Source organism: Phacochoerus africanus, chromosome 8, assembly GCF_016906955.1.
Source record: "Phacochoerus africanus isolate WHEZ1 chromosome 8, ROS_Pafr_v1, whole genome shotgun sequence".
In the NCBI taxonomy this organism is placed as follows: Eukaryota; Metazoa; Chordata; class Mammalia; order Artiodactyla; family Suidae; genus Phacochoerus; species Phacochoerus africanus.
In genome coordinates this window covers 151,898,251-151,911,566 of record NC_062551.1, presented here as the reverse complement: position 1 = coordinate 151,911,566, position 13,316 = coordinate 151,898,251, and the positions used below count along the sequence as shown (strand labels likewise).

The 13,316-nt window shown below is 43.4% G+C and overlaps 1 protein-coding gene across 1 annotated transcript in view; it reads right to left on the bottom strand.

Moving 5' to 3' along the window:
• Positions 1-4,607: 4,607 nt before the first annotated feature.
• Positions 4,608-13,316, bottom strand: part of LOC125133783 (cytochrome P450 2J2-like) — a 35,582-nt gene continuing 26,873 nt past the window's right edge. Inside the window, exons 7-9 of the mRNA XM_047792307.1 lie at positions 10,904-11,091; positions 7,861-7,999; positions 4,608-5,109 (exon numbers count right to left, since the gene is read on the bottom strand). Of these exons, the coding sequence (XP_047648263.1) occupies positions 4,931-5,109; positions 7,861-7,999; positions 10,904-11,091 (506 nt within the window). The 3' untranslated portion in view covers positions 4,608-4,930. The remainder of the gene's footprint in view (positions 5,110-7,860; positions 8,000-10,903; positions 11,092-13,316) is intronic.

The window sequence follows — 13,316 nt, the reverse complement described above, 5'->3', positions numbered from 1 at the left end:
CTAGTTTTCTCGGTGCATTTATGGAGGAGTGGATTTTTGAAAGGCCTTTTCAGAGGTTCTTCTCTCTAGAAGTCAGATTTTTGGAAGTAGAAGGGAGCTTAGCAAGCATTCTTTGAAGTCTAGGTTTTCCAGACGTTAAGGCCAAAAGGCCTGCTGCACAGCAGAAGAAGGTATCTGAAGGGCTGTAGCATTCCTCTGCCTGCTCTTAGTCGCTGGGCTCCCTGCCCTGACTGCCCCAGGTTTGTTGTGGATCTGGGTTCTTGAACTCTTTAATCAATATTGAAAACGCCAGTAGAGAAATTCAGGCAAAACTTTACAGGGTCTGGTGCTGCACCACAAGAGAAAACAAGTAACAGTTTCCCTTGCTTGCTCCCAGAAGGGGGTTCCTTAAATGGGGTGAGGGTAAGGTGGGGTCAGTGGGTTGGGTGAGAGGAGGGGCTTAGGTGGCCTGCTTACCTCCTTGGTGGTACAGTGTGCAGAGATCATGCACAGTACTCTGCTTTTACCCTTGGCACCTTAGAAGTGGCAGTTGGGTTTTGGCCTTTTTGTATCTAGTTGTTCATAATTAGCTCCAACCAGGCATACACGCAGGTTTTTTAGTCCCTTAGTGTTTCTTTGTGTTCTGTTGCTGGAAGAAACTTTGGTCTAGGTGCAAGCACTGCAGTAAAGGGTCCCAGGTTCAACCTGTCTCAGATTCAATAAGCAGTTTCTAAGCACTTACTATATACCCAAATTGCTGTGTACTGAGCCTAAGTGAGTAAGGCACAATCACCTCGAAAAGTTCAGTATAGTTGGGAAACTGGAAATTGAAATGGAAATAGGAAATTGAAAGTTTTGAATAAAGTTCTCAGAGAAGGGACAAGGGGATCAACTAACTGGCTGACAGAGTAAACAAAATGTCATTAAAGAGTCACATTTAAGCAAGGTCTAGTGGATGTAATGAGACATTTCTTACAGAAGCATATATAAAGATAAGATGATAAAGGACTTGGTCAGAGGGAATTGATAGGAGTTCAGCAGTTTGGCAGGAGAAGTACTAAGAGATGGATTGAAGAAGTGAGGTTTCAGATCCCAAAACTACGCCTGAGCTATGGAGCAAGTCACACACGTGGATGTGCACGGCTACCTCCAGAGGGCGCTGTTCACCTAGACCACCAGTATGGCAGGCTTGCTAACGGATTAAAATGATCTTGCAGTCTACAGGGAAAAGTGTATTGTTTTGTGAATCCAGTGAGGAAAAGATCAAATGGCCTGGTAAAAAAGGTACAGAAATAATGGGAAGCTTTGTATGAAAAACCTTAACAGCATTACAACTACCTATCACCTACCAAGCACACTGTAATTTGGCTTAATATATATATAACATTTATATTTATATATATTATATATTTATTCAATAGAATGTGTTTATAAACTAAACATTTAAACACACAATAATATAATTTTATACGTATATATATTTTATATATTGATTAAATATATATATACACACACATACATATTTGGGCATGAAAACAATTAAAATGCAAGTTACTCAGATAGTTTAGGATAACTTATGCTAAACTGTAACTAACAATCCCAAATTCTAGTGGCTCACATCAAAATAGGTTAATTTTCACATCTCAAGTCCATTTTGAATCAGCTAAGACCCTGATACTTTGACTCCTGGGTGTAGGTTGGATACTTAACTAGGGTATTTCCAGTCATTGCAGAGAAGAAGGAAACATGGTGAACTATGACCTGGCTCTTAAGCACTCAGAAGTGACCCATGGAATTTATGCTCTCTTTTGTTGGCAAAAGTAAATGACAGGGCCATTCCTAAATCTGTTGGGGTGACTAGCTAATTATCCCACAGAGAAAAGCACCATAAAGGAAGGCGACCCGGAGAGGGTCTTGGGATTTTGAACCTATCCCATAATTCCCAGCCGTGTTATTCCTTCTAGTTTAGATTAGGAAATGAGGTCAGGAGAGTACAGTAGCTTGTTAATTAATAATAATAATGAAATAAAAATTTAATCAAAGATAAGATTTGGAACTGAAGCAAGCTGAGCTCCAAAGCCCTGACCCCTAGTCCATCAGACTCCCCATGCTACCCCCTGCATCTTTTAACATTGTATGTGCATCAGAGCCCTATGCTATCTTTGGATCCTCTATATATCTGTCAAAGAGAAGCTGCTCTTTTGTGTGTTGTATTCAGTGCCAACCCCTGAAAGTGACCCCTTGCATTTGACCCTTATACTTGCTTAATTTCTTACCTGTTTCAAAAGCAGAGCAAAAAGTTCTTAGGTTTTCAGAGCAGTACAAGTAGCTTGTGATGACTGCACAAGCACAGAGTGTGACCCAGATAGTAAAAATACCCACCCAGGGACATCAGCCTGTTCTGGGAAAATAAGCTGGGGAAATGGAGCAGGAGGCCTATTCCATTTTTGAGAGGAGGAAAACCAATATTTGTGTTTTAAATATGTTGCCCAAAGTCACAGTCAGGAGTTGAGGAGAGATAAAACCCATGTCCTTGGACACTCATTCTCAGTGTAGCTTAGCAATGAGCAGGGTTGAGTTGGCTCCATGGGAGAACAGCCTGACATCCAGGTAAAGCTCTAGGATTCCCCGGTCTAACATAGAAACTCACCCAGGAAGCTGTCCTTGTCACTTAAGTCTCCTGCCAGCCCCAGCCTCTCGTCTGTAAACATACAGTCTCTGGGAGGTGGCCTCTGTACTGGAGCCTCTTCCTGGGGCATGTGGTCCAGCCATGCCTGACCTGGACACACTCCACACAACTTAGGGTCTCCTGAGTGCCCTACTCCTTGTCTGCTTGTGGGTCCTCCACCTCCAACCTTATGTGACATTGACACTGCAGTGTGGATGTGTCTGTGTCTCAGCAGGACATGGTGGAGGAAAGATCCGTAGCCTGGGGTGCTTTGTGGTAAAATCTGGGCCTCGTCCCACGATGCCATAAAACGTCATGACTTGCACACTATGTGTTAGACCCTTACACAAATGGAGAGGAAGGGGCCCCAAAGCTTCCAAAAGAGATGAAGAATAAGAGCTACAAAAGCACAGACAACAGAAGCCTTGTGTGATACTTGGAGAGGAAGTCATATTTTAGAGTTTCTCCAATGAACCTTGAGGAAAAGAGAGATTTTACATGGCCAGAAAATTTAGTCGCTCCCAGTCACATGTCCCCAAACTTTCTGATTAATCGTGGTCACACTCTATTTTGCTCTGTGACCCATTGCATCTGTTAGGTCAGGATGAGAGTCCTGGGGTTTTCCATAGATTCCACATGGAGTAAGTAAATGCCCTTCTAGAATCATGGGAAATGCATATCAGAGTAGGAATGGAACTCATTGACGAGCCTGCATTTTACAGATGGGGACACTGAGCATATTATGCAAGGCAGTTTGGCCCATTGTTCAGTCTCCTATATGGATGATCTGCCTGGGGGCAGGAGGAAGTGAAAGATAAGGGCTCAGATGTTCTGGAAGTTCAAGGTCTGATTTGATTGGTTTTCTTATAGAAATATCATTTGAGGTGTTTTCTAGAGATCCAACTTTCCAGAAGGTTAAAAGAAAGTGCACTCTGGTGTGCAGCTGGGGTTCTCATTTTCTGTTCTTCTACTGCCAGGAAGGACCAGCTCCTCCTCCTCCTCCACAATGAGAACTGTAACCATTTCTTCCACACCTGTGCTGGCTCTCCCCAAAAGGCTCAGACTCCGCCAGACAGACTCTCTGTATCCCCCTTTCCTCCCTATTTCTGCTTCCCTTGAATGATGTCCACTGAATGGCTTTTCTCTGAAGCCCAAGCAATAGAAAGGAAAAGCCTCATGTCCTCATGGCTCATTTCGTTCTGAGCTATTTAAATCACAGGTTTAAAAGCCTAAACAAAAAGGTCTTGTATATGGTTTAGTTCAGTTTACAAAGGTTTGTTTGTGGTTTATTTTCATGGGGGTTGGCAACAAAAGTCCATAGACTATCGTAGGTACACGGTCCCTCAGTTTATGGCCATTTTCTCCCTTCAGCAACGACATGCAGGTGGATGGAGCAGAATTATGGCATTTCTGGTTCCTGCTATAAAGTATTCTACCATGGCTCTGTTGACTTTAGGCTTGGAAAGCTTGTCCATCAAAAGGGGGCAATCAATTTTTGAGAAAAGATCACACCCACCTGCTTTTAACTCCAATATGGGGCTTGAGAATAAATACATGAGAGGGGATTTAAGGTAAGGAGGCATCTTAAAGATAGAAAATATTTCCACATTTTTTCCCTATACATGCTTTCCAGGTCACCTTGTCCTTGGTCCTGGGTCCAAGGCCAAGGTCCTGGGTCTTTAGGAGAACAAGAGAAACTGCTTTTCCATAGAAACCTGCCTATAAATCAGGACACTACCTGCCCAGCCACCTTCCTGGGGGTTATCTGAGGCAGAAGCAGAAGCCTAGACAGTGCTACCAAGATTGACATTCTTTCTGGCCAACCTCTGAGACTGACGACCCAGGGTCCCACTTCTAACTCTAATTGACCAACTGGTACCACTTTGACCCAGACCATCTCAACAGGCTAGAAGCAAATCCCCATCTAAGGAAGAAGGCAGAGAAGGAGGCAGATCACAGGTACGACTTTATGATGAGCTTTATGGTTAAAGTCCATTATTTCCTCTGATTTTTACAGCAATTCTTCTTTTGCAGAAGGAATCATAATCCTCTTCAAATCTCCCAGATGAAAAGGCAAATGACTCACATACATCATAACTGATTTGCTCAGGGCCACACTGGAGACGGCAAAGCTGGGGTTTGACTCCAGGTTCCTCTGAGTGCAGTTCCTAGGACCTGTGCTCAGAGGCACTTCATGCTGTCCCCTCACTTCTGAGCAGGAGCCCCTGCCTTGGGGGAGATGCCCATTCTCCCTTCTTTTCTTCCCCTCCCCCTCCCACAACCTCATGCCCTGGGAACAGCACAGATGTGGTAGGTGACTGGGGAGAGGGTCAGGCCCATTCTGAACTTGAGGCTCAGCTTCTCATTGTCTGGAGGCCTGAAGGAGAATTTTTGTAAAAGGGAAGTAAAGAAAAGGAACAGCTCAGTCCTGGCCAGCTGCTCTCCAAGGCACGCCCGCTTCCCTGCAAGACAAAAGCGTAAAAGGAGTTACCTTCCTGGTGGTGTCTGTGCCCAGCAAGGACTGAGATCTTCTACCATGTCTGGCAAAGCCCGAGCCTGGGGCGGGCCTGCTGGGCCTGGGGCTTTATGGACTCGGCTTGTTAGATCCCAACCACCTGGGTTCCCCCAAGCCCAGAAAGCATCAATCCCCAATCACACACTCCAGAGCCCTCATGGGCAGGCAGGTGAGGCACAGGTGTGAAGGTTCAGGGTGTAGATGGAGGAAGGGCGGGGCCTGGGTCGACTAGAAAGTGGCATTCAGCCTAAAGTCTTTCCAAAACCAACTAGCAAACAATAAAGACAAAAGAAGACAAAAACAAGGGTTCCCACTGTGGCGAAGCAGAAACGAATCTGACTAGGAACCATGAGGCTGAGGGTTTGATTCCTGGCCTCACTCAGTGGGTCAAGGATCTGGCGTTGCTATGAACCCTGGTGTAGGGCGCAGATGCAGCTCAGATCTGACGTGGCTGTGGCTGTGGTGTAGGCTGGTGGCTACAGCTCCGGTTAGACCCCACACCTCCATATGCTGTGGGTGCGGCCCTAAAAAGACAAAAAAAAAAAGCAGACCAAGACCAAATATGTGTGTTAAGTTTTTCAATTCTTAAAACTGTTGCAAAGTATAAGCAAGTCAATGTCAGGACAAGGTTTCCCAAGTACAAGGCATCTATCTTCCTTGTGTCAGCTTCCCTCCTTAATGACTTCGACCCTCCCTGCCATGGCCCCTCCTGCAGGACAGCCCCCCTCTCATCAGGCTGTGCTCTGACCCCCACTCCAGGTCTCTGCTGCCCCCTCCCCTTCCTGAATGCCCTCCTTGCCCCACTTGGGCTACAACACCCCACACTGGTCTCTGCCTCCGTTGCTCTTGTGTGGGTTTGAATAACTTCCTTTCTCCCTAGTGATACATATTCACTGCAGAAAGGAAAAATGTGAAAACTATAAACACAGTAATGCAGACAAAACCCTTGTTAAGGTTTTGACATATTTCCTCACTGTCCTTGTACGGATTCTCCGGCACACAGTCACCGGGATTATCTCTGTGGTTAATTCTGTGTGTTGTGCTACTTTCTATTTTCCTATGTAATGAAATATTCTTGGAAAATAATGCATGTATACCTCAATTTTGTCCTCTGCTTTTAACAAGTTGTTGAGGAAATAAAATTGGAGAATATTTGCAAAGTGATTAATACATGTAAATATGCTTCAGAATTACCTCATTCTTATATTATTCTTTGCCTGTTTCACAGCAGCATGTGTCTAATCATCGCTTTTACCCTCATCCTCATTTCTTTCCCTCTCATACATAGTACAATAAGGAAATTTTGTTAAAATAATACCAGATCAGTTGTATTGTAAATACTCAAGTTTCTCTTAGTAGAATCCAGATATTGTGATAAAACTGAACCCAGAGCGTCAGGAACCAGGGTTAAGTACTGGTTACATGAGTCATCAACTCTGGGCTATGAATAAACCCTATATTCTTATAGACATAAACACTTTTCACTTGTGAGACATGTAAAATAACCTCTGTACTAACTATGTTATGTGGCTGGGCAGGAATACCAAGAAGACAGAAACTATGAATTTGCTTTTAAAATCATAGAGATGACTGGGCTTCCCATCGTGGCTCAGCGGTAATGAACCTGACTAGTATTCATGAAGATATGGGTTCTATGGTCAGTGGGTTAAGGATCCAGTGTTGCCATAAGCTGTGGTGTGGGTCGCAGACACAGCTCAGATCCTGCCTTGCTGTGGCTGTGGCGTAGGCCGACTGCTGTAGCTCCGGTCAACCCCTGGCCTCGGAACTTCCGTATGCTGCACCTGTGGTCCTAAAAAGCAAATCAAAACAAATAAATAAAATCATGGAGACAATTAACTTCAAATCTTCAGCCTGGATTACAGAAAACATGAGCCATATCCTTGGTGCTTCCACTGACTGGGCATAACTAATGAAACAGGTCAATTACCCTTATTACTAAAATGAGAGAACTGACCTAGAGTTTTTAAGAAAAATTTGTCCTAACCTTACCTCCTAACACAAAATGATTTTTATTTTTATTTTTGAAAAATGAGGATTCAGCCTCTTGCTTTTCATGAAGCTATCTGTTGCTTTGTTGGATCAAATAGGAAAAACTTAAGAAAATATACATCTGCAATAATACCTTTCCCTGCCATTCTGGTAATAGTGAATGTTGGCCTCCCTCCAGCCATCAGCCACTGCAGCTGCCCCTGGTGCTGCACTGGGAGGGGAAGTCAGGATGGAGAAAAAAAAGGATACTGGTCCTAGAGTGTTAGGATACATATAAAAATATAATTTTAATGAGCCCAGGCTCTTGGATCTCGCCATTAAAAAGAAAAGCACTAAAAGCATTCATTTGAGATGTCTGAGGGTTTTGGTTTGGTTGGTTTTCATTTTCTTGGTAACTAGCAGTAATTTTTTTGATGTTTGACTACATTTATTTTTTCAGAAAAAGCTTCTATATACCCTGAGGATTTCCTTACCACTTGGGAACAGTCCCTAACAGCTATTGGAGAGGCTGCCATCCTGGAGTTTAGTCATGGGCAATGCCCTGGATAAAATATAATTCTCAACTTTTAGGTTTTGGCTTTTTTTTTTTTTTTTTTGCAGTTGACCTTGGAAACACAGCAGAGAAAAAAGTGGGGAAGGGCTGAGAGCGGGACTCCAGGTTACCACACCACAATTTATTGCAACTCACCTATTGAGAAAGGCAGAAAAGCTTCCCGTTTCTTAAACTGCCCATTCTCCAGAAAATGCTCTGGATTGAACCTGTCTGGGGTGGTCCACTCTGCGGGGTCCCTGTGCAGGGCAGTCAGATTGGTCAGAACCATGGTCCCCTGGAAAACACAGCAAAGACCCAGGCAAGGCTTGACCCACACAACACACATTTGTAGAGGGGTGGGAAGACTCTAGGCTCCTACACCAAGGCTACAGTACCCTCCCTGAACACCCTCAATCTCCCCAACACATCATCCTCAGAGCCCCACCCCTAGGACCCTGCTCTATGCTATGCACAGCCTGCAAGGATGGACTGGAATTGTCCACTGGTAATGATGTGATTACTCTTGACTTTGGGTGGATCTCTACAGGGACCTGTCAGTGTAGAACCTGGAAGGAACATGTGTGCATCAGTGAGAGAACTAACAGTTCTGTACCAAAATCAACCCAGCTTCTCCAGGAAGCGATAGCTAAGGCAGCTCTTCCAAGGTAAAAATGTCTCCTATGTCTTTGTTTCTCCTTACAAGCTAAAATATGTCCCATGCATTTCTGTCTCTCATTCTCTTCCCTCCACTGTCTAGTACATTCCAAAGAAGATTTAATTATAGGATCAGGCTATTCAGGGAAAGGAAACACTATCCACCCAGGTCCCCTCTATTCCTCATGCTGCCTTCATTCAAGCCTTCAGTGAAGCTGGTCAATTTTACTTGAAATTTTTCTTGATTCTGTCACCTCCACTTAGGTTCGCCACTGCCGCCTTGGTCTAGGCGACTACCTTGGTTGCCTTTATGCCTGTAATAGCTGCCTAGGTCCTGCGTCCTCTCTTTCCCCTTCCATTGTGCTGCACGTGCTGAAAACAGAGTGAACTTTGAACATGATTTACTCTTGTCATTCTCCATCCACCCTCCACACCTAGAATTTGATGGATAATTTTCAATTAGCTCCATCTCCCTTAGATCAAAGTTGCACCACCTGAGCCCTGTCTGAGCCCCTCCTCCTGCCTCCACTCCCACTACATCAGGCTTCTCAAACAGGGCACATGTTCCCACTCATTTTCAGGCCTCTTTACATGCTGTAGACCTTGCTGGAATATCCTTCCTCCCCACTTTGTCACTGAGGTAGCTCTGAAGCCTCCTTTAATCCTCAGATCAAATGTCATCTCCTTTTGGAAGCCTTCTCTGCCCCATCCTGCTCTCACTCCCCATTGCAGCTAACCTGCATCATTCTAGAAACTAGTGACTTTTTTCCCCCTTGGGCAGTTATCATGGTTTATAATTATAAACTTGTGTGAATGTTTTACTCAGAGCTGTGTTTCCAAGACCTGAACATTTTTGGTGCTTAAAGAACACCTGTTGAATTACTAAAGAATAATAACTGCTATTTTGAACACTTTCTATACTAAGCACTAGATTAAGTGTTCTACATGTATGACCTCATTATACCTCGACCACTGAGGTAGGTTTAAATGCACATTTACAGGTAAAGGAATTGAAGCTCTGAGAGGTTGAATAAGATGCCCAGAGTAATGGTGGGAAGAGGTAGGACCATAATTTGAACTAGGACTTTTAATATCAAAACTATGGCTCCCAACCTCTACAACATATAGTCAATGAGATGTCTCAGTTCCCAGGATGATTCTTCAATCAAATGTTAAAAATTTGTGGTGGAAAGTGCCTGCTGAGGTAGGCTGGTTCCCTTGAGCTACATGAATTGCCCCCCAAAAATGCAAGGAGTACCTACAAAATCATCTATACCTCAGATTTTATCAGTAAGATGCTCCATTAGCTGATGCAATAACTTCAGAAAAAGCTGTTTTTTCTGGATCTGCAGGTTTGGTGACCAAGAGGTGTCAAATGGGGACACTCCTCTGGTTCTGCCTCTTGAGATCATCCCTAGTACACCACACACAGAGGGACTTAGACAAACTGGAGTGGATCCATAGAGGCTCACCAAGGTGGTGAGAAAACCCAGGAAGGGTGAATGTGTAGTGTGGAGAGAGGACACTAGGGGGCACAGGAGAGCTGCCTGCCAAGATCCTGAGTGGTGGGCAGAGGAGAGCAGGATGTCCTTTGAGAGGACAGGGAATTTAACAGGGACAGAGTGAGAACTATTGCAGGAAAACTCTTTCAAAGCCAAATTAAAGCAACTCCTGTGAAGAGAACATGTTTTAGTACAAAAAATATGAGCCTGGGAATCAAAACAGCTCTGTTTTTGGAACCCAACACTTGTCACTATGTAGCTGGCAGAACTTAAACGCAAGATAAATCACTCTCTGAGAGTTGGCTTCCATACTCAGAATGTGGGGATAACAGGATATTCTGAGGACTTATCAAGACATTTTGAAAGAGCCTGTATGGTCCATGGTACATAATCACTGCTTAATCAGCACTGGTTCCTTTCTCTCCAGTACTGATACTTAGTACTGCTCAGACTTGGCTTGGTTTCCGTGAGGTGATAGTTCCATCACGGGATGTAAGTCAGAACTTGGAGGACACCTGTGGGGATATTATGCTAGAATCTCCAACATTAATGTGATATTGGATCAGTTGGTCTCAAATCCCCCTTCGTATTTCAATATTCTATTTCCCTAGGATTGTGAAGCAGAATTATCTTAAGTCCCGCAGATTCCTATCCTGTGAGAAGCTCTACCAAGACCAAGAAAAGACCTTATGACAAAGTCTGACTGAGAGTTACTGCCTGCTGTATCCCCAGAAAGATTCACAGGGCACATAATGTAGTAAAAACACTGAGCAACCTCACAGCTAAGAAAAGCCAGGCTTTGCCTAAGCGTATTTGACCTAGGAATTCCCCTTCCCCTCCATAGCACCTATTAACATCTAGCTGAAATAATGTTCTCAAATCACACACAGAGAACAAACCTAGCACTATATCAGGTATAATCTCTCTCTCTCTCCATACGTGATTCCTGAGGACAAGAATACAAGTCACTTTTCTAGTTGAGATTTCCACCTTTTACAAAGATGAGCTTAGAGATCTGAGGTTGCAAGTAGGACCCTAATTACCTTGGGCAGGTGGTATCCAGCCAGGGTGGTATCCTCTGCCGCCTCCCTGGGCACGTTCATGGGGATGATGTTGCCCATTCTCTGGACCTCATGGATGACAGCGTTGGTGTAGGGCATGGACTCTCGAGCTGCTGTGCTTGGCTGCTGTGATTGGCCAAGCACCCTGTCAATCTCAGCTTGGACTTTCTCTGGAAAAGCAGAGGAGGTTCCATTACTCTATTAGTCTATAACTTTTCTTGAGCCTGGTTCAACTAAAGCATGAAAAAAGCAGAATCGTGATGGTTGCAGTTATAGTAGGCTCTATAGACTGTAGTTTCTCACGGATGGTGTGAGTTTGGAAAGTAGGCCCTGGTTTACAACAAATCTGGTGGCAAACTCTTGCTCGGCAACATTATGGTTGTAAGATTCTGAAAGTCCTTGAGCCCCCGTTTTCTCTTCTTATTAGTTAGGATAAATATAGTTTTATTTTTAGGATGTTTTGGGATTTACATGAACTAATTTGGAGGAGCATCCAACAAACAAACAAACAAAAACCCCTGCTATTATAGCCTCAATATCTGTTTTCCTCTTTTTCTACAGCCATAGAGATTTTAGCCTATACCTGGATACCCAGCTAAAGACTCACTTTGCTAGATTCTCTTGTGACTAAGTTTAGAACCTTAAAAGGATGGTGTGTGCCTCCTTCTCCTTCTTCCCTTCCTACTGGTGGGAAGGCAGGCTCAGGGGTAAGCCATCTCCAAGAGTGCCTATAAGGGTATCATTCTAGAAACAGAGCACTCACTGGAAGGAGCTTAGACCCAAGGGGTGTCTGCAGAGTCCATCCCAGATATTTTCACTTGATAGAAAAACAAACTTCTTTTTTTTTTAACTAACCATTTAAAAACTTCAAAACTTGTGATCAAATACATATAATATGTAATTTATCATCTTACTCATTTTAATAATGTTAAGTATATTCACATTGTTGTGCAACCAATCTCCAGAACTTTTTTATATTGCAACACTGAAACTCCCTATCTAAAACCATAACTCCCCATGTCCCCCTAACCTCAGGCTCTGAGAACCACCATTTCACTTTCACTTTCTATGATTTCCACACTTCAGTCATTGGTCACATATGTAGAATCATATAGTATATGTCTTTTTTTGGATTGTAGAACTTGGCACAATATCCTCAGGGTTTATGCATGTTGTAGCATGTGTCAGAATTTTTTCTTTTTAAGGCTGCATACCGTCCCAGGGCATTCCACACTTTGTTTATCCATTCATCTATCAATAGATCAATAGACACTTGAGATGCTCCCACTTTTTATACCATTTTAAGCCACTGTTATTTTGAAACCTCTAATAGAGAAGCCAGACCTGTATCTAACTCAGTGACTTTTAAACTTAAAAAATACCCAATGATTCACAGTTACAAACACATTTTACAACATGACTTACTACACATAAAGAGAAATATGCATACATATAAGACATTCTTAATACATAGGAATCACTCTGATTTTTTTTTTTAATTTAGGGCAAAACATTGGTCTTGATTCACTAAACTGACATTATGTCCTAATTATAAACTGTTACCTACAGTTTGAAAAACTGTATCCAAACAAATTTTATCCTTCTTGTGCTTAAACTGTCCTGGGACCTGGAGAAAGGAAAATGATTATAACAGTCACTGTCCTGGAATGTACTACAGCATGTGGGGAAAATATTTAAAACATATACAATGAGTAAAGCAATGGAAGTACATTAGATCATCGTTAGAGAAAGCAACTGCTAGTAATTTCCTAGAAGAATGGGAAAACGTCTTAGTGAAGGTTGTGTTTGAGCTGATTCTTTAAGAATACCCAGTGGTTAACTGTGTAAAGAAATTATGGAAATACATCTTGTATTATCTTTCTAGGGAAGAGCAGGTATGATGGCCAAGAGGCACAGACAAGGACAACGCAAAGAAGAGGACATGTGATTTAATGAGGCCACCATGCAGGGTGGAAAGATTTGAGGCTGGACAGGCAGAAAGAGGCACATCAGAGGATGTGATATACCAGACAAGGGTGTTCAAACACTGTCCACAGGGTGATGGAAGTCATAACTCAAAAGGAAGGGAGACTGTGCCCAAGTTTCATATGTGAAGAGAACGGAGCTATTTCCTGGGACTCACCGCATTGTCAATGGACTTCATTGTTGCCCCCGTGGACTATGTGTTTCTTGAGGGCAGAGACTCTCTGTTATATGTGTATTATATGGATCCATCATAATCCTGACAGAAAAATTGAAGAAGGTGCCTGGTCTCAAGTCCACCTGGCTCCATGACTGTCCTACCTGTCTCTCCAACCTACCAGGCTAGCCTCTGGCCCCACTTCCAGGGCAGTGTGTTCCAGAAGGCCCCATTCTGACCTGCTCAGACCAACCC